The following is a 23,395-nucleotide window of genomic DNA, read 5'->3' as shown; positions in this document are numbered from 1 at the left end:
TTTGTAGATCTTCAGGGGGGGAAACTTTTAGTTTGAAACTTTAAGACTCAGGATGAGATCATTTCGTATCGCGTCGTATTGTCACTCTTGACGTGTTTTCCTGCTGCTGTTTTCCTTTCTCTAATGAGTCTGGTTGCTTTCACTGTTGCAGCCTTTAAGCCCCGCCGTTATCCTCTTAGTGGCTTGGCGAAGTCAGGTTGCAGATCGTTTGTTTATTTTTTTTCACTTGACAATCACCATCTATTACCAAACAGGATCAAAAAAATTAAAAAAAAACCCCGAAGGCTGAATTGCGTTCCAACCGCATGAATAACGTTTTAATATTTAAAAGCTATTGTTTGCATATATTGCTATACATTTTTTTTTTTTAAATACAAATTTGCACTTAATGAGCTTTTTTTTTGTCTCCTGAGATTGTGAAAATGAACAACTCGAGCCAGCAGCTTAATAAATAATAATAAATAGAAACAGTTTTATTTGCTAATAATGAATACATGCAAATACAGTAAATAGTAGAATCTGACATGCGCGTGACTCTTCACACACACACGCACACACACACACACACACACACACACACACGCACGCACACACACACACACACACAAAGTGCCGCACCCTTGGCCTGGATAACATGACCACACACTAGCTTACCGTAGCTTTGTTAATAGGGGTGAGAGATTTGCTGTGGGTGAAATGGGGGGGTGGGCTTTTTTTTTTTAATTTTTTTTTTTAATTTTTTTTTCTCAGGGAATCCGTAGCTTAGAAAGCTTCACAATATCCCCCTGGCTAGTCATGTTCCTGTCTGTGCTTCCAACAAGGCGTCAACCCCCCCCCCCCACCCGCTTCCCCTCCAACCTCCTTCTCCTCCCGCAGCATCCCTCCACCGCTACAGATTCCTTCACACTGGCTGATAGGAAATAAATCAGCAGATGGCGGGACACTTTCTTAGGGCATTTCAGACACTGTTGGTCTCTGACATCATTTGTCCGGCATCTTCCATTTTCACCAAAGATGTTGACGTGCGTCAGTACGAAAAGGTGCGCGTTGATCAACTTACGTAACGTGATCGGATGGTTTTTTTTGTGTTTTTTTTGTTAATGCAGCTTGAAATCCCGCAGTCACTGTCTGTGCTTATATGACCGACAGAAGGAGCCAGAGAACCTCACAGTAAGCTTATTAATGTGTCCTGGACGCTCTCCAGTGTGGGCTTGCTAGTTGCCATGGCAACCGGGACTTAGATATTGTTCCGTAGGAGAGGCGTGTTGATGCACAATGAATATGCATCATATATCACCCTGTAAAACCCGGCCCGGGCTTTTTTTTTTTTTTTTTTTTAGTTAAGCAGCTTATTTCCCTTCTCATTTATTAGCGTTTACAATATGATTTATGTTGTATTATTAAAAACGAACGATAAAGACCCAATCGCAAGAGGCATTTATATGATGTCATTTGCCGCTGATGCTATTGTCACCGGTTTCTGTAGAAATGCATCTGAATGCGAAGCACAACACCAAGAGAGAGAAAAAAAAAAGAAAAAGAAATCCAAATTCCGACGCCGGCCACCGAGAGCCGTCTGCGGAAATCAACAGGCGACGGTCGGCTCGGTTTGTTTTTGTTTTTTTTTTAGTGCTGAGGGGGAATCAAAAGACACTGAAAGATTAAGGAGGTCAGGTTTTCAGCTCCACCGAGGGAGCGGAGGGGAAAAAAAGAGGCTTCGGCAAACATTGACTGCTATGGAAACCGGGCGGGCTGCTATCACAGAGACCACGAGATTTATTACAAGGCCGCATGCCGATTTGTTCAAATGTCAGAATTTGGCATTTATCCTCACTAAGCAGTTGATAGATTTCTTTTATAGTCACGTGTAACGTTTCAACATTTTTCTTCACAGTTTATCATCGGCCGTTGTGTTTGATTTTGTTGGGTTTTTTTTGTTGCAGTTGACCCGAGCTGCTCGACACTTTCATTTAAACTGCTGCGGCAGCAAATCAATCTCACAGTCATCCGCGGCTAACAAGTCTATTGAGATCTTATCGTTGCAGCATTGTCCCAGCCCTCCACACTGAAAGGCCCGGGCTCTCAGACCACATGAGAAGCTGAGGCAGTCGGCCAAGAAACACTTATCGTCCTGTCATCCGTTTTTTTTTTGTTTTTTTTTTTGCACGAGCTTCACAAGCTCCATCGCGCCGTACCCTGAGCGGCCGTGAGAGCTCGGGAGAGAGTTGGGGCCAACTGAGTGGTCTCGATCTGGGCGAATCTGAATGCAGTTTGGCAACAGATAGACCTTAGATAATGTCTTCCGAGAAGTATGCAAAAAAAAAAATAAATAAATAAACACAAAAATGGAAGAGGACGTTATTTTTATTTTTTTTGGGGGGGGGGGGTGGGCCGAGATTCGTGTGTCGTTGCTTACGGGTGAAAACTCAAGATCATAAAGGGAAGTCTGTCCAGTCGGAGGCTCGTTTGTTGGTGTGAAAATATTTCATTTTAAAGTCACTATTGATAAAGTAGTAATGTCCACCGCATTAACATAACGGATCTCTGCCTCCATGAAGAACCTGTTGTTGCAGCCAGCAGGTTCACTCTGCTGTAACGAAAAAAAGATTGAAAACGTCAGGACGGAAATATCTGCAGTCATTGGGCACAACCGTAGCTTCCCTGGTTAACATGTCTATATTAAAAAACTAGTGGTGAAAAAAAACAGGCGTGTGGTCAATGGACGCTTGGGACGCGCAGGCATCAGGGTAAGAACGGGCGTTTCTTAAAATGCCTCCACAGCCGGTGAACTCTGGTCCACGGCTCCGCACTCGTTATATCGGGTGTCGGGTTTCTTTCTACCCTCATTCACGACCGCTCAGCTGTTTAACTCGCGCAGGAAATCCGTCCATCGTTTGAGCGCAACACCGACAGACGAACAGCCGCGTACTGCTGACTGAGTTGCCCTTTTGGTCACCTGCGAGCTTTGAGTGGAGCTACGACACAATGCTGCCACCTGCTGGTACAAACGCACACGGGCCGCCCCTCCCCCGCCCCCCCCCCCAAAAAAAAAACAAAAACGTGAAGGCGGAGGTTTCTTGTACCATTACATAAGCCAGAACAAACAAGTGACATCATCTGTTTTTCAAAACTAATTATCATCTTGTCGATAATGTAACAGTGCGGTTTGAGTAACTGTGAAAAAACAACAACAACACATCAGCGTTCCTGTTGTTCTGGGTTTTGTACCCTCACGGGTTGAAATGCACTTATTGTAAGTCGCTTTTGGATAAAAGCGTCAGCTAAATGAAATTTGTAAATGTAATATCAATACACCAGGTAACACACGGGTAGTAGCGCAGTCCCAGAGCACCGTTCAGGTCCTTTAATAGTTAACCAGCAAACATCTGGTGGGCTGATGCACCTTTATCTCCTTCAAGGGAATGAAAGCTTCGCTCCATCCTGACAAGGAGCACAACTCTGGTAGAGCGGAAATTGGAAAACAGATGGGTTAAATGCAGCTTTACATCACATAAGTTCTCCAGTATGAAAGGTAAAAAAAAAAAAAGTAACCACAATTTTTTTTTAAATAACTTGCAATATGAATCCGTGTCGGCAATTTGTAGTTAATCGGTGTTTACAAATTTGCATGTTTTTAAGAGGCACCTGCTACGCTGGCAAGTTTCACAACTGAGCTTTTTCTGCCTCTGGATCTGAATAGTTGATCCCTCAGAGAATAAAATAGCAGTTCACCAAAAATGTACTTCTCGCAGTTTCATCATGTTCGCCGTCGACTATTTATCACCCCCCCAAAAAAATCTGCTGCATGCAAATGACGCGCTGGAGCTCATTTACAGAATCAGTATTCTCTGCTGATGACTGTTGGGAGGAAAATACGAGAGTCGGGTTCTTACTTGACGCGGTGCCTCCTGATGAAGGGCTGACGAAGCACCCGTCACCCTGGACGGGTGGCACACGGTTTTTGGCTGCCAGCTGATTCCGTTTCGGCTTCACTTTAAAACGTCCTGCGTCCAAACCAAAAGGAAATTGTCAAAATTGGCTAAATTCTGTCACAACAGAAATTACTTTTTTCTTTTTTTTTTTTTTTAAACTATGAAGTGGCCTTGCTGCAGACTGTGCAGTTCTTTTTAACGTGCCAGTAACCTGTCAGTCCACGTGGCTCATGTTTAAAACTATTCTGTCATTAAAAACAGATAATAATAATAATAATAATAATAATAAAAAATTAAAAAAAAAAGCAAAGTGCATAGTACATTGCAGATGAAGTCTCGGTCACCCGTTGGATGACCCACCCAGGCTGAGAACCCTCTCGGCAGCTTTGCGCTCCAGGTGTCTGCGGAGGATGACTTCCGCCTTACTCTGGTTCGTGTTTATGTCGGGCTTGGTCATGATCTCTGTTATTGTCAGATTGTTCTTGATGGCCCTTGTGGCTGTGGAGCGAGCCAATGCGGGCAGCTGCGCCTGGTACTCTTGGTCTGTGAAGCCTGCCTCTGGGCCCTCAACATCACCGATGCTGCGAGGGGAGAGACAGAATAAAAAATGAGTAGACCTACAGGAGTCTTTTAGGCCATGGTCAATTTCCCATTTTGTCCCCGATCTTTTCAGCATGGTCAGTTTCTAGAGTGAAATTTGAATATGCAACAACCTTCGGCGGTGCGACAGTAACATAACGCGTATATTGTCAACTTAAATGTGAATATAAACGTATTTAACCTCACCCTCGGTTAGTTAAAATAGCGTAAACCTCCTGCACCAACAGCTCAGCTGCTCCTGGTTTACAATGGACCACTCCATCGATGACCTCCTTCATCAAGTGCAGGTTCTGTTTCTGCAAAGACTGGGAACAAAAAAACAAAACACCTGGCGGTAAAGGTAGGATCATTTCTGGTATTTCTCATTCAAAGAACAAGCTGGGATGTTGTCCCGTCTCTCACCCGCTCTATCTGGCTCCAGTTCCTCTGCTTGGTAGAAAGCGATGTTCCTTTGTCGTACGAGTGTGATGAAAAGTCTTCGGGGTAATAATGAGACAATACCTCCGCCACGAGGTAACCGTTAGAAAAATCTCTGGAAATGACAAAAAATAGGGATGAGTACTCTACCGGTGGAGTTGAATTTAAACAGGGCGGCACTGGAAAGCACTTGTATCCTTGTCAAAGCATATTTATTGTTGTGGTTATTTTTTTTTTATTTTTGTGTGTAATCTGGATTATTCTCTTCCTATATTTACATATCCCGGTTGTATGTATTTTGTGTGGTGTCCTCTCTGCAATTGAGGGTCTTCATCTCACTTGAGGCGTTTGACAAGACTAAACGTGTCCGTCCACAGGCAGGCGGAGGAAATGATCAAGTCGTGTGTTTTGTTGAATTTGGTTTGAAATGACATTGAATTTTCAACATCTGCTTCAACAAGTGAGACCATTTAAACGACCGAGCCGGCTTCATACTCGGGTCCAACGATAACGCCGAAGGAAACGCTTTCAAAAATAATACACCCTTTTTTTTTTTTTTTTTTTTTTTTCTGGTTTCCGCACGTTGAATTGCAAAACATTTGAACGTTTTGAACGTATCTTAGCTCGTCCACAAAAGTTTAAATTCACCTGCGCACGTTCCTCGGATAAAACGACAGGTCGAGGGTTTGCAGCCACTTCACGACTTCTCTCGGCAGTCCTGTCCTTTTGGGACACGGTGCGTAATACATGTTTGTACCGATGTCGTATAACGAGTCAGTTCACGAAATCAGGCCAACATATATATATATATATATATATATATATATATGTATATAAATATATATATATATACATATATATTAGTAACTCCTTCAATTTCCTCCAAGGCAACTTCAACGAGACGCGCCGGGCCGTTTTTTTTGTTGATATTTCCATGACAACGACAACACTTCCTCGTCCTGGTCCTGTGGCAGCACACGCACAGCCACAGCGCTTTGCTGCCCTCTAGAGGATGCAACAACAATAGAAAATGTTAAGTGACCAAATACAGTAAATTAATTTGCGACACTTTTAATCCCCCCCTATTAGGTGTTTATATAAGGCACCCGCAACCATATAAAGAAGGTCAGTGTTAGAATATGCAGTTGTAATAACATGGGATATGTTTTCATAGCAGAAGTTGTGATTGCTTTTCATAACAACTTTTCATATGTTCCTATAGCCACTCACAACTACATTAAAATTATATAAACTATTAAAGGCTTGTATGTTGCTTATAAATGGGGGGAAAAAAAAGGGAAATTAAAGTGTTGGTAAATAATTAAGCTCAAAACAAATATGCAATTTGATTAATACAGACTTGTTATATAACCATGAAACTGAAATTATTTCATATGAATATTTTAACTCTGCACAATATTATGTAATAATATTTCAAACTGGGACTTATTTTTTATTCTTTAATGAGGTTTTAATCCAATCCATAATGGTTTAGGAGCCTTATATAATCTATTGTCTCAGCAATAGAAATAAACATTAAGTCCTCCACCTCCTCGTATTATCCATGTGAGACTTCCATTAGCGTCCACAGTTCTCAGAATAACTGTTTTTGTTTTCAGATTTTCAAATATTTAATTCTACCACATCTATGGCAAACATGAGTAACACAGCCACCATGTTACATTACAAAAACAAACGTTTGAATGCACCACGTTTCAAAACAAATTTTAATGAACTAGTAGAGTGCAATGCTTTTGGTGTGAAATGCAAAACCATAAATACTCATTTATATATATATATATATATATATATATATATATAATGTGCATTGACATTCTCATCTTATGTAAAGTTTTTAAAGTGCTTCACTCTCTGCCAGTTGTTGCAACTATTAAGGAATCTTCTAAACACCGCAGAACAGAAAATAAAATAAAATTTAAAAAAATTAGGTGGAGTTCATGGAGTTTGAGTTTGCTGTTGGTGTCAAAGGCCTGGTTATGGAAGTCGTGTTCGGGCAGACGGTTTGGTTCGGTCTGCCTGTCATTGGTGCTGCAGGTAGCTCTTGACCCTGTTGGGCAGAGGAAGGTGAGCGAGAAGGTGGAGTCTGTCGCGGCCGACGCAGTTTCTGACGCACTGGCGACACAACTGGCTCAGCAGCCGCGGTGTGGCTGTGAAAGACAATGAAAACACAGTTCATCAAACAAATGTCAGAAAAAGAGCACACGAAACCAAACTCCGGGTCAACTTATACCTTCGTAGAGCAGCAGGAAGCCTTCTGTTAGACTGCTGGGTGGAGCCACGTCTACTGGCCTCTGAAACTCGGTGTTCCTGGCATTGATGTCGGCACCGAAGTCCAGCAGCAGGTTCACTACAGCTGTGCAGTCTTTTTCTGCCGCTGCGTGTAAGGGTGAATCCAGGGATTTACCTTTCTGTACATTCGCACCTATAAAGAACACAATTTGATCATTTATGTCAGACACAGTCCAGCCAGATAGTTTTAACTGTTATTTTTTGAATTTATATGCCTGCCATCCCTCAGTTGTGCTTGTCTGCCTCACAACTTTCTTACAATTTTCCAGAAATGACTTTCAAACAAAAACAAAAAGGAGCAACAAAAACCCAAAACAAATATGAACTTATTACCTTGAATCAAAGGTAGCAAGCATACCTGGAAATACAAATGGTTTGAAAATGTGAACAGTCAGCGGAGTACAGAGGATTGTGCTGCTCCTTTTGCTAATTTATTAATTGGTCGGAGCCTAATTAATACCAGAAGAACACATGTTTGAGTTATCTGTTTCTTTTGTGATGGATTTCTCACGATATGTTACACATCTCTAGAAAAAGAACATTTTATGACTTTTTTTTTTAATACTCTTTATAACATCAAGATCTACATTTTTTTTTCTTCTTCTTCCAGATGCTTTTAAAATCCTGTCAGCATGCCTAACACTCTACGCACGTTGTGTTTATACCCTTTTTAAGCTTATAATACGTGTGTGTCTGTGCCGTCGTGCGTTTCATGCGGGACTTGTGCTTGTCTGTGTGGAGACGTAAAGATCGACACAGCGCTGCGAGCTGACCTTCCCTCAGGAGTTTCCTGGCACACTCGAGCTCCCGGCAGATGCAGGCCGTATAGAGCGCCGTGCCCAGGTGAGGAATGTCCATGTCCACATCAGCCCCCCAACTCACCAGAGCCTCCACACAACCGTGATGACCTGGAAGTAATGAAGCGTGCAGAGAGTAATCAGTAAGTGACAATACCAGACAGGTCTCCAAGCTGTCTACTCGGGTCATGTAGGGATTTATTTTTGAGGCTGTTTTTTGTTTTGTTTTTTTGTTCTCACACAGAGTAGCACAGGAAAGGACACAAATACAGGTTGAAACACAAGATCAGGCATAATCTCTAATTAGGAAAGTTAGGATGATATTGCTCCACTTTAAATAAGATATTGAGTTGTAATATTGTCAAAATAGTGAATATTATTGACTGAACCTGTCTTCTGGCTGAACCCCAGAAGTGAATTGTTTTAAGATGGACCTCTGACTTTCTAATGACTATTTCTGACCCACTACCATTGGCCAGAAGTCCATTTTTGTGTGTGTGTGTGTGTGTGTGTGTGTGTGTGTGTGTGTGTGTGTGTGTGTGTGTGTGTGTGTGTGTGTGTGTGTGTGTGTGTGTGTGTGTTTCAATGACACACAAGCAAAACTAACACAACACTGTACAGTTGTGAGACATGTCTAAAAAAAAAAAAAAAAAATCAGTTGAAAGCTTTTTTTAGTCGAAGCATTTTGTCGTACACGCAGAGTGTTTTGTCGCGATCTACCTTTGCTGGTCGCTTCGTGTATCGGCGAAGGATGGTACACGAGACTCTGGGGCTTTGCTCCATTTTCCAGCAGAATCTCAGTGCATGCCACACTGCCCACTGTACAGGCATTGAACAGAGGGGTGACTCCATCAATTGTAGAAGCATTGACCTGTAAACACATTTTCTCTTTATTGTTATTTTTAGGCCCTTGCTTAAGCATGCCAGTTGACTAATAGCGAAAGCCTTGGGGCGGGGGACAGGGGGGAAGGGGGCAGTTGAAGGGGAATAACAACTTAATAGCTCTACAGTGATTTGTAGACGGTGAGCAGCCGCATTGCTCATTTGTTATTCCCATCCGGATTTTCCCAGCCATGGAAATTATATTTGACCCCGTGCAGCATGGCAACATTAAAAAAGTCAGCGGGCCAGTATATGACTCACATTTGCTCCTGCGTCGATGAGAGCTCTGGCGCAAGCGACATGGTGCCCGATACAGGCTTCGTGAAGGGGTGTGACATGGTCTATAGTCGAAACATTCACATTGTGACCCTGGAAAGACAATCAAACAGACGCAGATAGTTAGTGGACACGTGCTTTTTAACGGGGCATCAAGCAAACCGTGACCTTTGTCATCCTCTGTTGGCGAACATCAGGAATTGCAAGAGCATCATTAAAGCTTATCTCTTCTTTTAAAACACACCCATTGCTCTTCAGTTATGGATGTCAGTAATTGACAAACTGCAACTGTAAAGTCGCATTTCAGCAATACAGATTATTAAGGCTGCTAATTAAAGTGCAGCTCCAGCTGAAGGCTGGTAAAGACGCTAATAAACCAGCATGTGAAATCCTGTAATTATCCCACTGCTTTGCTTTGAGTCTGCCTGACTTGAGTGCGGCGTTTGTAGGCTTCGTGGCTTTAATGGCAGTTTTCTGTTGTAGTCTGTGAGCAGCTGAAGAAGCAGGTGGAGATTTCACTTTTAATGTGTTCGCTGTCGGTTTCACTTTGGAAAAATCATTTCTTAGTAGGTGCCATCAGCAGCTCTTCAGAGACCGTTCACATACTGCACATACTGGCCATGTGGTACTTCATATAGTGGGTTTTAGTTGTGTGCTATGTGGCATCAAAAAACATGAATTTACATAAGAAAAAAACGTGTGCGTGGGTGCTGGAAGACACAAAAATGGCATTTTCCTTCACTGGAAAATGATCAGAGGTTGAGTATTTACATTTTATGTTTTAAAAATGTTGCCAGCCCTCTTGTCTGTTTGAAGTCACAATGTAGGTCTATGTAAATCTTAAGACACCAGGCAGGAGAATAATCATGAATTTGTCAATTTATATATTTATATTTCTACGTATAAATACAAGACACTGTGAAACAGTGTTTTGCCAGTTGGATCACAACCATTAAGCAATTTACGATGGCCAAAAAGTAGCTGAACACTTCAGTACAATGTGCAACATCAAGCATCCACAAAGTGATAAATAATTAATGTGCCAGGGGTATACTGTGTGATTCATGGTGAAAGATATTCTTGCTACACGACATCAAGCATGTATGCTGTATTGTTGCTTCGACCCGCAAAGTAATTTTAATTTGTTTTTTTTTTATAAATCTGGTCATAAATACTCTGCAGGTGCGTGCTCCCGCAAAAAAATAAAAAATAATAATCCAGATAACTTCCCAGGAACACCCCGAGTCTTATCCACACCTCCATCTCTTTATCTGACTGGGAATCCACAAAGGTACTGAACCACATTTAATGGCACAAGAGATTGTTACAATGGACTCCTTCTTGTGTGCAGATGAGGTGATGCACATTACCCAGCAGGGGGTTTGTGTTCGCTTCACCTGTAAAATGAGGGTCCTGAGGGCCAGGAGGCGGCCCTGACAGGCGGCGTCGTGGAGAGGGGAGCGGTCCGCCCAGGATTCTGTGGCAGGAATGAGAATTCAGTGCTTACTTGGGTGTTATTTACCCGATTCTCTTATCCAGGATTGCTTACAGCGATAGAAAAAGCAGAACAAGCTTGAAATCTTGAGTTACACTCGGTACAAGAAGGTAAAAGAGAGTAAAAACAAATTCATCCTCTCTAATTTCAGAGTGATGCAGAAATACCGGTGCATACAGTCTATGTGCAAAAAAATATTAAAATGCATTTCTCCATATAGCCACTGCAGTGTTTTACTAAGCAGCTCGGCATGCTATTTATTTTCAACCGAACAGAAGATAAGAGTTAAGTTTTATGTACCGAAGGAAGCGATTGTTTTTTTTTTTTTCAAATCTTAAAGTATTCATATGTAGAGATATTACAATTCCTTAATCGTTCCTCTATTACAGGTGACCGATGAACCCTGCCCCTCCCCCCCTTCCCTGCCACAAATGACTCTCCATCCTCTTAATAGGTTCACTAAATTGATATTTTAGCCTTTCAGGTCACGTTTTTACCCTTCATCCCCCGAAAGTTAATGCAGGGAGCAGCATATGGTTATTTGACTAACAGTGCTTGAAGATTCCTGATGCAGTCAGCAATATCACACTCCATTCACATGACAAATTAATGTAAACTTGAGAAATTGGCTGTGGCCACTTAACATAAATTTGTCCAGAAAAAAAAAAAAAAAAAATAAAAAAAAATCTCATTACGGCCCACCTGAGTCAATGTCCAGAATAACAGCCAATGCATTCCACACGTTGTCATCATCATTATCCTCTTCCGCCATCTTATTTATGAATTATAGATCATAATCGACCTAAAGTTTTCTATTAAATTCACACTATTTTATTCATGCAGCCTATTTTCTTTGACTGACATTAATTTGAAATAGAGACATAAAGGAGCAGCCAGAGACATCAAACCGATTTCTTCGACCAAGGAAGACCATATCTAGAAGACCGTGACTAATACCCAGAGCTTAGCTAATGAGTATTCCATGGAGTGAGTACACTTTAAATTAAACATCCCCCTGAATGATAGCTGCAGATTACGCTGTCGTCGTGTCCCTCTTCCCCCCCCAGAATGTGCCTCCGACAGCCGCCTGTCCCCGAGAATGTGGGGTGTTGTTTTGGTTGCTGCCTGAGTGCGAAAAAGGGTGCACTGCATAGCTGGGAATGGAAACTAGGGCAGGATGTGTGTGTGTGTGGGGGGGGTGGAGAGAGGGGAAGAGGGTGGTGGTGGTGGTGGTGGGGGTGGTGGGGGGGGATATCATGACTGTGTTCTATTAATACATTAGAGGGGGAAAAAAAAAAGAGCTGCCGGTGCCGAACAGTGTCTTCGTTTAATATTGAATGTACAGTCTCAGGATTTATAAGTAGCTATTAAGCTAATGAAAGACAAGTAGGCTTATCATTCATATCTACAGTATGAGTTCATGTGAATACAATGAATGCTTTTTATACTCATTGGATTAGTAATTTAGTATGTATAGCTCATTTGCAAACACGGAAATCTAAGGTGTGCGTGTGTTTGTGGAATATGGTCACTTGATTTTTTTTTTTAAAGGAAACTTACAGACATTTTACCTCTGACCTTTTTTTTTTACAGATGAGGTCAAACGTGTTGCTTGGTGTGTTGTGTAAACATACTTGTAACGGGGTTGCATTTTTACACTGAATTCGCCTTCATCTTACAAATGCATACGTTTCAAATGACGGACTCTTAAAAAGAAAAAAAGAAGCCACCTTGAAGAAAGCACACCTATATAAGGCCAAATTCACAGAGTACTCACTGTGTTGTTGACCATAATCATAGAACTCTGCTGATATCCTGGCAGCCTCTTTACGGTTCCCGCGGACAATGTAGAAGTAACTGAGCAAGTTCAGAGAAATCTTAACAAAGAGCTTGAAGCAGAACAGTGCCAAGATGCTGAGGTAAACATTGGACAACTGGGCCGCGAAGGGCTTGCTGGCGAGTTCCTCTGGCGGGTCTGACATTTCCTCGGGCGCGTTACCGAAGAGCTCCGGTTATGATGAAGGCAGGATCAGATGCCACTCTAAAAAGCACAAGAGTAGCCTACTTTTTCTCCCAGTGTACAGACTGATTGGCTGCTGCAGACAAAGTACAGGCTGGAAAAAAAAATGCCCTGCAGCTGCTACTGTGCCTGAGAGCCACCACTGCAATGTTATTGTACACGGTGTGTGTGCGTGTGTGTGTGTGTGTGTGTGGGGGGGGACCTGTGTTACTTACAAACTTAACATAAGTTTTAGCACATATGCAACTCATGATATTATGAGATTAGAATTATAGGAATGCACTTTTCCCTACAATTTTCATACAATAGTATTTGATTCTGGATAACTGAAATTAAAGATATTTTTAAAATGCATTTCGATATTAATTTGAACCCATTGTAGTATTAAATTTTGGATTCATTTGATAGAAAATATATATTTTAAATGTCTAGAATGCATTTAAACAGGTGATAGAGTTTAATTCTGAATGTTGATTAAGTATTTTTGGGTGACCGGATTAAAAAAAAAAAAAAATTAAGAAGAACAAGAAACAAAAAGAAGCAAACAAAACAAACACAGGTAGCGAATATCAGGTTGAATAGACATGATCAGATAAGGCCATTTGTATACAAATACCTTTTTTATTTATTTATTTTTTAAACTTTTTTGGGATTAGCTATTTCTGCTTATCTTGTTTTTTTTTTTTTTTTTTAATTTTTTTTTATACAAAGCATTTCATCAAAATTGGGGGAAAAAAAAAAGGTATAAAAGCCAATGACAAAATCTCCCTTTGGAATACAACAATTGACTTTATTTGATTACGTGTAATTGTTATCTTTAATTAATATCCTCCCTGTCGTTTTATAGGCCTACTTTATTTTACGTTCTGTTTCCAGGGGAACGCCTCCAGCTCACCGCGCGTGCGCTTCAAATCACCCCCCCCGCGACCTTTTCCGCAAACATCTCAACATTGTTGCGCGTCCTCCACCTTTGAACTCCCTCCCGACATTTCTCCGTCAAATGACGGGATGCCGGGTAAAGTTTGTGTTCGTTACGGTCGCCGTCGGCTCTCTGGTCTCTCCGGCGCGTTGTCAACATGTGAGCTCGGCTGAGGCTCGAAGTAAGTTGAACGGCTCCGCGGTCGACTTCGGCTCGTTCAGAGAGCGGTTTCAGCGCATGTATGACGTCAACAGCGAGGAATTTAACCGCCGTCGCCTCTGTTTTCAGGTAGGAGATAAAAGGAGGAAGGCTGTATACACTTTATTTATTTATTTATTTTTTTTTTTAACAAACTCCACTACACGTCCAAAAACAAACGGGCGGAGCGCGTCAAGTGCAGACCACGCCCACTCACGCAGACCAAGGAAGTGCCTTCTGTTAGGTCGAAAATATGAAATGTTTGAACATCCTATATTCACTTTAGGTTGATATATAATGTCAGTAAATAAAATATTGGGAAATATAATAATAAAAACTGAGATTTAACTCAAAATAGAAGGAATACAATGTAACAAATGGCATTTCAGGGTTGATTCTTGCATCCAAAATTATATCCGGATGTTCAGAAGAAGGCCTGATATCATCAAAGTGAAACAACAACAAAAAGGCTAACACAAGAAGATATATAGTCTGAAAATTAAAAGCTGAATTCACAAGCAATACAAAAAAAAAAAGCTACCACGATTCAGAATATTTCTTTCTTTGACTGTTTATTAAATTTGCCCTGTCGATTGTTTTGTGAGGTAAACATTGTGTAGTTAATTCACTCACCTTGTTTGTGCTGCTCTGACAGTTTTTTTTCCAGCATTTTTGATTATCACATGTAATATATGGAAACCAAAAGTGTCGATAGTCATACCCCAAAGTTCAGATTGTGTTATTAGTGTATGTATGTTATTATTATTATTATTATTATTATGGCACCAAAAAACATCTGAACAGTCCATTAATGTTGTAGATAGTTGAAGTGGAGCTAATTTTAACCAGCTACCGGTTGATAGTTTTACCTTCTTGCATCTGTTAAATTGTAATCTGCAACGTTATTAGTGACTGCAGTTGTCGGATACATGCTGCATACATGTGATTTCATATGGTTTTTAAAATTAAATGGAAAGACTCAGGCACAAGTACAGTATTTAAGTAAATGTACCCATTTCTATTCCACCAAAAAGTGATCCAGTATTTGAATGTAGATAACTGGTGAGCTGTGTTTCAGACTCGCTTATGTAATAAAACAAAAAAAGAAGAAATACTCAGTTTTTATGACTTTTTTTTTTCCTCTTGTCAGTAGTATTATTTATGCCTTAATTTCTAATGAAACAACTCTGATGACTGGTGTGGACATTTTACTGTCTTTCCAGTTAATGTTACTACACCCGATGTGTCACTTTGGTTATTGCAGGATGCTACGAAGCGCCATGTATACCTGAACTCATTCCCCGCAGAACCACAGTCTGCCACGTACGGCATCAATCCGTTCTCTGACCTCTCCCAGAAGGAATTCAGAGGTAGGTGGAATCTTCTCATGTACTTATTCTGTAGCTTTGCAGGTTTGAATTACGTGCATGTTCTGTACTGTTGTTCAGTGAATCCACTGGACAGTTACACAATAGCTGAAGACGCTTTTTCTATTTATCTACATAGCTTCATCAAGGGAAATCTATTCACTTGCTCGAAAGTGGTTGCAGTGGATTCTTTTGAACGGAACTGGGTCTTACCTCACGGATGAATGGGCCGAACCTCCGGAGTCGTTGTTTACCTGCATCCTTATATCCAGGAATGGCTCTTGAACTGTATCTCCTATCCGTAGATCTCTACCTGGGAGCAGTCTATGACAGGGCACCTCTCTTCTCCGGACTGAAAGTAGAGGGGCTCCCAGCCAAATTTGACTGGAGGGACCGAGCGGTGGTGGCGCCGGTCCAGGACCAACTAGCAGTAAGGTTTACACAGATAGATGACGGATATACTGTATAGGTACAGATGGGTTCCATTCAAACAAATCCTTCTTTTTTTTTTTTTTTTTGTTATCAAATAATTGTATCACCAACAAATAAAACAATCAAATAATGTTTAAAAATTAACAGTTACATAATGTACCGTACAAAGAAACAGTGAGTCAGGACACAAGTTCTCATCAATCACACAGTCAGATTGATGAAGTTGGTGCTCGACAAATGATTCTTTGCTTTTTATTTCTTACTGGATATGAAACTTATTACGCCCACTGAAAAATAAATGTCCATGCCTCAGCCATAGGGATGAATATACATTTATTTAAGATGGTTTAATACTTAAAAAAACAAAGCCCGGCTAGAACAGCATTTTTTGTTCCTAATGAAAAAAACTTCACTTTAATTACCGAGCTAGAAATTCTTTAAATTCCTTCTAAGGCGAGGTAGATTTAATTATACATGTGTAGCACAATTTATACGCATTGGTGATTCAATGCCTTACAAACAAACAAGATTTCAATTTAATTGTAGTGCAATTTCATGTACATACGGCATCAGTCCTTTTCCCTCATGGAAAAATTTAGAATCTATGAGTATGCAAATATGTTTAATTTTTCTACGCAGGGGGCTTCCTGTTTTCACTAAACATCAGAAGTTGCTCTGAATGATTCGGAGCTGGCTGTTATATCACAAAACCAGGCTTATATTTGCACATCTCCCACTGAGATTTAAGGTAATCGCAGAGAGACTTACCCCCCCTTCAGAAGATCAATTTGGAAACAGTCTTCTGGAGTCAAATTGAAGGTCAAACATTTCAGTGAAGTAGCAATGAGTAAAGCACATATTTGAGTGGAGGGAGGCTTCTGTAATTCTAAAGGTGAAAGCGAGGGACAAAGTCAACCTGTGAGCATTTTATTTAGAGAGCTGAATGGACCTGGGGATACAGAAAGGAGACGGTTAAGTGAGATGGAGTTGTTGCTCGTGCTCGCTGAAGGTTCCCTTTTGCTCTTTTTGTCCTTTATCTCTTAAGTCAGTCATTTTGCCACCGGGGATGATATTGTCGCTGTAAAACTGTTATCCTAAGGGAGAGACATAACCCATACAGGACGACAGCGGCATAACATATATTTTACTCTCTTGAATTCAGGTAAAATTGAGCGCTCCGGGTGTAGAGTCTGTAAATGACCCGCACTTACCTACCACTCGGCTCTGCTGCAGGTTTTCTGCACCGATTTTCTTTTTGCCAGGCTCTTTCTGTGGCCCTGTCTGGGCTGAGTTTCCACTACAGATAGATGGATTGACAGAAAAATGACAGAGACCCAAAATATCAAGCCACTCACGTCCTATAAATTCTTCTTGATCCAGTTTTTTTTTTCCTGGTTTTCATTTCACATTTAGGACTCGAGTACATTTCAGTGCTTTAAAAGAGACAGCAGATGGCCCTAATATGTTGTATACTCGCTGCACACTTATCTCCAGTCCAAGCAATAATGACTGATTTTGGTTTCAGTATTGATTTTAAGCCACGGAACCATATTGAGCAACAAATTATTGGATTTTTACCCAGAGAGCTCAGGTTTTCATCACATTTATTGGAATTTATGCTGAGCAAGTGAAATGAGTGCACGGTAGCGGGATGCTGTTAAGAGAAGGACATTTGTCTGTGTAAATATTTAAACTCGAAAAAAAAAATACTCTCTTACGTAATGAAATTCGGTATGTTTCCCCTCAAAAAAGTGGTTTCAGGAAGGCATTATAATCTATATCAGAAATTAAGTGGAAGAAATACTTCTGCTAACTAAATATTACATATGATTCTTAGCCGCAAGGATTTTAACTGATGTGGAAATTAATTTTTTTTTCCTCAAGACTTTATACCTGAGGTTTTCTTGTCAGTAGATGGCAGCAGAAAACAATTAGTCACGGTTCACTTAGACTGGTCAGACCACCTTATCACGTACCACCACATACAGCATCCAGCCCATTGAACGCATTTGATCAAAAGATCCTTTAAAAAGTCAAGACTGGATTCGAAAATCAAATTACACAAATTACATGCTGTGTTTTGAACAGATCTTAGGCTTGCATCTGAATTATGTGTTGGTCTAATAGCACTGCTCGAGTGATCTATTTAAAAATGAATTTGCAGCATTGCTTTGTATAGCAGGGTTGGATGGGCACAGATCATTTATTTCTATAATTCAATGGGGGAAAAAAAGAGAAAAGAGTCTCAAAATGTTCTCAATCAAAACATAAAAATCCCTGTAGATGACGATAAAAGAAATGATATTAATTAATTTCCCTGTGGGCACTAAAATAGGTGACTTGATTCTCACATTGAATCCAGGTGTCAGTCATTTTCTAACTGTTTTTGTGCTCTTTTTATTTGACTAATTAATTTTTTTTTTACCTTTTGCAGTGTGGGAGTTGTTGGGCATTTAGTGTGGTCGGTGCCATACAATCTGTCCGTGCCATAGGAGGCTCGCAGCTGGAGCAGCTCAGTGTGCAGCAGGTTGTAGACTGCTCCTCCCAAAATAAAGGCTGCAATGGAGGCTCCCCATCCGGGGCTCTGAACTGGTTAAAACAGGTATAGATTTTCACATCTTGTAATAGATGATCTCAAAATGGTTTACAGTGATGACAAAGTCAGAATAAACCTTTGGCTGTGAATATTTCTGTCACCACAACGACTGAAATGTAACCACGCCGCTTTGAATTTGAGCTTTTTTGAAAATTAGGGAGAATTATAGAAAGGTGTGTAGAGGCGGTAAGCACAATAAGATAGTTGTTTCCTGCAGCCAAAAATAATTCGATCTTTTCTAAATAAGTGGATGTTTTATTCAGAACTCTCTATTTTCTCTTTAGACCAGAGTGAAGTTGGTGACTCAGTCTGAGTATCCCTACAAGGCCAAGACGGGAATCTGCCATTTTTTCTCCCAGTCACATGGCGATGTCGCTCTGAAGAACTTTGCTGCACATGACTTCAGGTAAAAAGACCCTTTTCTGCATGTTATCTGTACATAATAAAGGCTACAAATTAACATGGTCAGGGAAAGCGCATGGAAATTTAATGCGGTTTTCATAAAAGTACCAAGGACAGAGGAGCGGGGGGTGAGGGGGGAGGGGGTGTTTACTCTGTCAACAGAGACATGGATTGCTCAGTAGCACAGAGGTTCTTGACTCCGAGTTAGTTGTTTTGGGCCAAAGGTTACCTTGAGCGAAAGTGAATCTAATCTTCTTTATTTAATATTGAACAGAACGGCGATTCACTCTCATACATATGTAATATCTCTTCTTTTTTTTTTTATTAGCTAAATCTTGTTTTATTGCTTTTATTGCTAAGGTCCTACTCCTCTGTCAGAGCTGATGGAGTTGTTATTCTGACAGTTAATACATCTTCCAAGTTCACTAGAGATTTGGTAACTTAATATGACATTTTCTTGTCTTTTGATTTTTTTTTTTGTATGCTTCCCATCCCCTAAATACAACTTTTCCACATCTGTAATTTACTATAATTTAAATGTATTACATTGTAACGCACGAGTATAATATTTTTTTTAAATGGTTGTTTATTCAATGGTAGTTCAGACATTTTTGCTCTCTGTTTTTGCTCATGTCCTCATTTCTTCTGCCGGAAACTGTGGGCAGAAATTCCCGGATACTTAAAAGTCACTTCCACTTTAATTTGGGAAAAACACAGAAGTCTACAACCGTTAACTGAATACTTGTAATTCTTGTGAGCACGATGCGAGCGTGGCCTCAAACATCACAAGCTTCTTTTTTTAAATTTTTTTTATTTTTTTTAACATGGACTCAGAACAGTGGAAACACACGGCAGAATAACACCAACATGACTACAAAGAAACAGGACCTCTGTCTGCCTGGCAATAAATCTGCACTTCGTAGTCATGTCTGGAACTCTCTTGGTGCAAAGAAGAAAAATAAATCGCTTGCCAGGGAAATGGGACGGAGTGATAGTCGGAGCACGGTGCCCGGCGATTTTGCGATGCCACTGGCTGGCCGGAACAACCTGTGCTTAGTACACAGCCGTGTGTAGCTACGGAAGGGAGAGTTAGCAGCAGTCCTGACTTGAAAACCTAAACTCAAGAGCAGATTTGCACTCCTGCATCTCCATAACGTAACCTCGATAACCTCTCATGTTCACGCGGCGGTGTGAGGCTGAGAGGAGGAAAAGCTAATGACTGCTACTCAAACTCTGAATGTTGGGGATTTGGCCACTTGCTATGTTGTCGACAAGCATTAATACACATACAGCTTTTAAAAAAAAGATATACGTCTGTCTGTCAAAGACTCCCACTTATTCTGGCTGCACACCCAACCGTGAAAACATCACAGTGCGCACAGGAGGAGCCAATGTTTTGAAACGACAATCAGAATCTTTGAAATGGGACTTTATTGATCTATTGAACACACTTCATTAATACTGAGATATTTGCCAGTGGCCTTTGTACCACCAGTCAGAAGTGGAGAGATTCAGCAGGTCGTTGGCTTTCAACTGCAGGGACCCTCCATATAGTGCGATTTTTTTTTTTTTTCCCAACAGCATTAACTTTTTCATGGACCACTGCCATATTTTAGTGCAGATGGGATTCGCCTGAACAAGTCAGAAGCAAAATAGCTCATCTCCAACCCATTTTACTTGCTGTGCCACCTATCTGCTCCCTCTGCCGAAGGCAAGAGACAGGAGGAATCAAAACGGCGACAAGACATAACACAGCGCACCAGAAACCATGAATGAGACTCCTCAGTCCTCGCCTCAGGACCGTTTCAAACTTGAGATATACCAGAGCCAAGATACAGAGTATCCATCCAACTACCACCTTCAGGAATTCGTTGTTGTTTTTTTTCACACTTACATCAAACACGTGGCAAGAATTAGAGGTCTCGTGTCCAGACATGATTCAGAGAAATTCAGCGATGCTTTTATTTCCAGCGGGGTGGATCGTTGCAAAAGTCTCCGATGTGCTCTAAAAACTGATAGACAACTTCAGCTCATTCAGAATGCTGCTGCTCGAGTTGTAACAAGAGCTTAAGGTTCAGTTCTTGCATCTTTACGCTTACATTTTAAAGTGCTGCTGCTAGTTCATCAATTACTCAGCGAGTTTGATCTCCTTGAAGGAAGCAGTATTTTAGGTCAGAATGAAACAGGATGAAACGGCTTCTTGCTGCATTCAGATGGAAACAACATTTTGATGATGATAAATGTGAATCAGCCAATTGACAACCAACAGTGACGTCACCCACTGGTTTGTGAACAATCAAACAGTCACGTCCGCCCCCCCCCCCCCCCCCTCCCCCCAGAAAAAAAAAATGCTGCTTCTTTTAGGCCTAATATCTAAATATTGATGGGATTATTTTCAGATGGAAAACGAATAAGCAGCGACTTCAGCTAACAACACCAACATAACTTGTGGAAAATATATATTGACTTTGTATTTCATGAGAGAAATTGAATGGGATTATATGGGGCCTTTTTTGAAGCCTACCCCTGGTGGCCGTGGGTGGCATTACAGTTTAAGGTAATTCTGCCTTGGCCTCATTTTTTAGACCCGAAAGCTATGTTACCTATGTAAAGCACCTTTTTTGTGCAAATATTCCTTTTGACTCTGCCCTGTCTTGTTAAAATTCACAGTGCGGGGGGGTGGGGGGTCGTCGACCATATCAAGCGGCGAGAGTTGGATTTTTCTGCAAGGTGGTGACACCGGGGGGTCATGGGGAAGTCTTAACCTTTCTAGTTAAACCAGACCTTTACCGCTGAGCTTTCTAAAGAAAAACATGATCATAAAGTTTCAACTGTGCATGACACCACCTCATCATGAACGAGGAACCAGATGGTTTTGTTCAGTGTAGATTTGGCACATATAGGCTGCACGGACCAGCCTGGCAGAGGGAGGGGTATCGCAGATATCCCCAGTGGGAAGAACAAGAGGGAGTGACAGAGGGAGGCCGCATATGTGAAGCTGATCTATGAGACAAGAAGGAGACAGAAGAGATGCTTATGTAGAGAAAATGGGAAAAGTAGTTGAGTTATGAAATGTCGATCTTGAGTAATAGTCATCACAGCTTACTTGAGGAGCGTATCCTCCATCCATGCTTCACCCCCAGACGCTGCCGCATTGTGTGGACGATAAAGAACATATATTTTCTGTTGTCCGTCCTCAGTGGGCAAGAGGAGGCCATGATGGGTCAGCTGGTGGAGAATGGCCCTTTGGCTGCTATCGTGGATGCTGTCAGCTGGCAGGATTACCTGGGAGGCATCATCCAACACCACTGCTCCAGCCAATACTCCAACCACGCTGTTCTGGTTGTTGGATACGACGCTACTGGTACAAACCGCCGCCACACATAAGGAATCCTAATTCAAGATCAAAAGCAATTTTCTATACAACATATACATTATTTGACTTGAGCCAATACTTTTTTAGGTACTTAAATAAAATGCTGCAATCACTCAAGCTCAACTGTGCAAGATTTAAAGCTACGAATATACTTCTCTTAATTAGAGTGTCACCTCCCCATAAATGTTAAAACAGAAGTGGAAAATATCCTACAAAGCCATTTAGTTTATTTTGAATCCTTAAAATTACATATTTTATGTGACGTGAAATATCTGCTATCGGAGTGAGATAAATTTCACGTGTTTCCAAAATGAACTTTTCCTCCGTTCATAATTTTCCCTTATCATGTATAATGTGTCTTATTCAATCCCAGCCCTCTCGCAACATGTTTGGTTTTTCAGTTTTAAGGAAATTATTGAATAAAAGCAGGATACTACAATAATGTAAAACCTATTTTTTTGTCTGATTTACAGTGCTTACTGTATTTATACTTATAGTATACTTATAGTATTTTCATCTTGTGCCCTTACCCTGTTTGTTTTCTTTAGTACGCAGCGATCAGAAATTAGGAACGGCGGTAAACGCAAGTTGTTTTTGTACCCGTCACGTCGTCGTGTACCGGACGTTCTGTTTATTTAGATGATTACCACATAAATCGTCGTGTCCTTCTTATAAAACACAAAATCATTATGCAAAGCGGTTTCAGGTTTGCGAAAAGCTGCGAAAGTTCAAGGTTAACTGGTAGTTTTGTAATTCAGTTATCTCGCTGTTTATTTCTGTCAGTTTGGCAACAACAGTATTTTTATATTTTCTTAACATCAATTATTTCACACGCACTTTTCTGGGCATTACACGCTGATATGCGCAATTATGTAACAGCCTAAAAGTGGCCGCAGTCCACACAAACGCACACAAATGACCCGTGCTCTTTTACCCTGTAAATAATTGAATGTTAAAATGTGTGTTGTCTGTCCTAGGTGAGATTCCGTACTGGATTGTGCAGAACTCCTGGGGAACTCGATGGGGGAACCAGGGTTATGTTTATATAAAGATGGGCGGCAACATATGTGGTGAGTTTGATCTTTGGCTCTTGTCGCTTTATGCTGGTGTATTCTTTTAGTGCCGTTGTGTGTGTGGACGGCTGTGACAGTACACACTGCTCCGTCCCCTCGGGGGATTAATAACGCTTCTCTCTTCTGTCCTCTTCTAGGAATTGCAGATTTTGCAGCAGCTGTTTTTCTTTGACAGCATTGTGCAAATTGTTGTCTGAGATGTGTTTGTGTGTGTGTGTGTGTGTGTGTGTGTGTGTGTGTGTGTGTGTGTGTGTGTGTGTGTGTGTGTGTGTGTGTGTGTGTGTTAATCAATACCATAATTGA

The 23,395-nt window shown here is 40.9% G+C and overlaps 3 protein-coding genes and 1 long non-coding RNA gene across 5 annotated transcripts; 1 reads left to right on the top strand and 3 right to left on the bottom strand.

The window, feature by feature from the left end:
* Positions 1–3,078: 3,078 nt before the first annotated feature.
* Positions 3,079–5,979, bottom strand: spata4 (spermatogenesis associated 4). Its single transcript, XM_069701682.1, has 6 exons — positions 5,598–5,979; positions 4,935–5,064; positions 4,719–4,837; positions 4,293–4,513; positions 3,894–4,004; positions 3,079–3,459 (listed from the first exon to the last, which is right to left on the bottom strand). Exons 1-6 carry the CDS (start codon positions 5,696–5,698, stop codon positions 3,365–3,367), a joined length of 777 nt encoding a protein of 258 aa, XP_069557783.1. The 5' UTR covers positions 5,699–5,979; the 3' UTR covers positions 3,079–3,364.
* Positions 5,980–6,479: 500 nt separating this feature from the next.
* asb5a (ankyrin repeat and SOCS box containing 5a) lies at positions 6,480–12,906 on the bottom strand. Of its 2 annotated transcripts, none has more exons than XM_069701769.1 (7): positions 12,487–12,906; positions 10,612–10,691; positions 9,200–9,307; positions 8,777–8,927; positions 8,033–8,167; positions 7,201–7,392; positions 6,480–7,117 (listed from the first exon to the last, which is right to left on the bottom strand). In XM_069701769.1, exons 1-7 carry the CDS (start codon positions 12,689–12,691, stop codon positions 6,990–6,992), a joined length of 999 nt encoding a protein of 332 aa, XP_069557870.1. In that variant the 5' UTR covers positions 12,692–12,906; the 3' UTR covers positions 6,480–6,989. The 2 variants fall into 2 exon arrangements, with proteins under 2 accessions (XP_069557870.1, XP_069557871.1); XM_069701770.1 differs by lacking the exon at positions 12,487–12,906 and adding an exon at positions 11,412–11,847.
* A 746-nt stretch (positions 12,907–13,652) lies between these two features.
* On the top strand, positions 13,653–23,368 carry ctso (cathepsin O). Its single transcript, XM_069701768.1, has 8 exons — positions 13,653–13,936; positions 15,111–15,216; positions 15,519–15,643; positions 18,080–18,247; positions 18,526–18,647; positions 21,844–22,007; positions 22,997–23,089; positions 23,230–23,368. The coding sequence occupies exons 1-8, from the start codon at positions 13,730–13,732 to the stop codon at positions 23,262–23,264; spliced, it is 1,020 nt and encodes a 339-aa protein (XP_069557869.1). The 5' UTR covers positions 13,653–13,729; the 3' UTR covers positions 23,265–23,368.
* LOC138622749 (uncharacterized) lies at positions 16,471–17,133 on the bottom strand. The gene is made up of 3 exons (XR_011311035.1): positions 17,001–17,133; positions 16,857–16,942; positions 16,471–16,739 (listed from the first exon to the last, which is right to left on the bottom strand). It is a non-coding gene; the product is annotated as an uncharacterized lncRNA (long non-coding RNA).
* Positions 23,369–23,395: the final 27 nt, after the last annotated feature.

Source organism: Brachyistius frenatus, unplaced genomic scaffold, assembly GCF_029030835.1.
Source record: "Brachyistius frenatus isolate BFR_SWC_R1_liver_20210118 unplaced genomic scaffold, ASM2903083v1 Contig_38, whole genome shotgun sequence".
NCBI lineage: Eukaryota > Metazoa > Chordata > Actinopteri > Embiotocidae > Brachyistius > Brachyistius frenatus.
The sequence above is the reverse complement of the archived record's forward strand: the minus strand, read 5'-3'. Positions and strand labels throughout refer to the sequence as shown.

Bases quoted from the DNA above. Each gene is read 5' to 3' on its own strand.
- asb5a (XM_069701769.1), bottom strand. From the start codon at position 12,691: ATGTCAGACCCGCCAGAGGAACTCGCCAGCAAGCCCTTCGCGGCCCAG. The intron at 8,168-8,776 runs GTAGATCGCGAC...CATTACTTCCAG, and splicing joins ACACGAAGCGACCAGCAAAG to GTCATCACGGTTGTGTGGAG. The intron at 7,118-7,200 runs GTATAAGTTGAC...TGTCTTTCACAG, and splicing joins CTTCCTGCTGCTCTACGAAG to CCACACCGCGGCTGCTGAGC.
- spata4 (XM_069701682.1), bottom strand. From the start codon at position 5,698: ATGTATTACGCACCGTGTCCCAAAAGGACAGGACTGCCGAGAGAAGTC. The intron at 4,838-4,934 runs GTGAGAGACGGG...TTTTGTTCCCAG, and splicing joins ACTGGAGCCAGATAGAGCGG to TCTTTGCAGAAACAGAACCT. The intron at 4,005-4,292 runs GTGGGTCATCCA...GTTTGGACGCAG, and splicing joins CGAGAGGGTTCTCAGCCTGG to GACGTTTTAAAGTGAAGCCG.
- ctso (XM_069701768.1), top strand. From the start codon at position 13,730: ATGACGGGATGCCGGGTAAAGTTTGTGTTCGTTACGGTCGCCGTCGGC. The intron at 13,937-15,110 runs GTAGGAGATAAA...TGGTTATTGCAG, and splicing joins GCCGTCGCCTCTGTTTTCAG to GATGCTACGAAGCGCCATGT. The intron at 15,644-18,079 runs GTAAGGTTTACA...TACCTTTTGCAG, and splicing joins CGGTCCAGGACCAACTAGCA to TGTGGGAGTTGTTGGGCATT.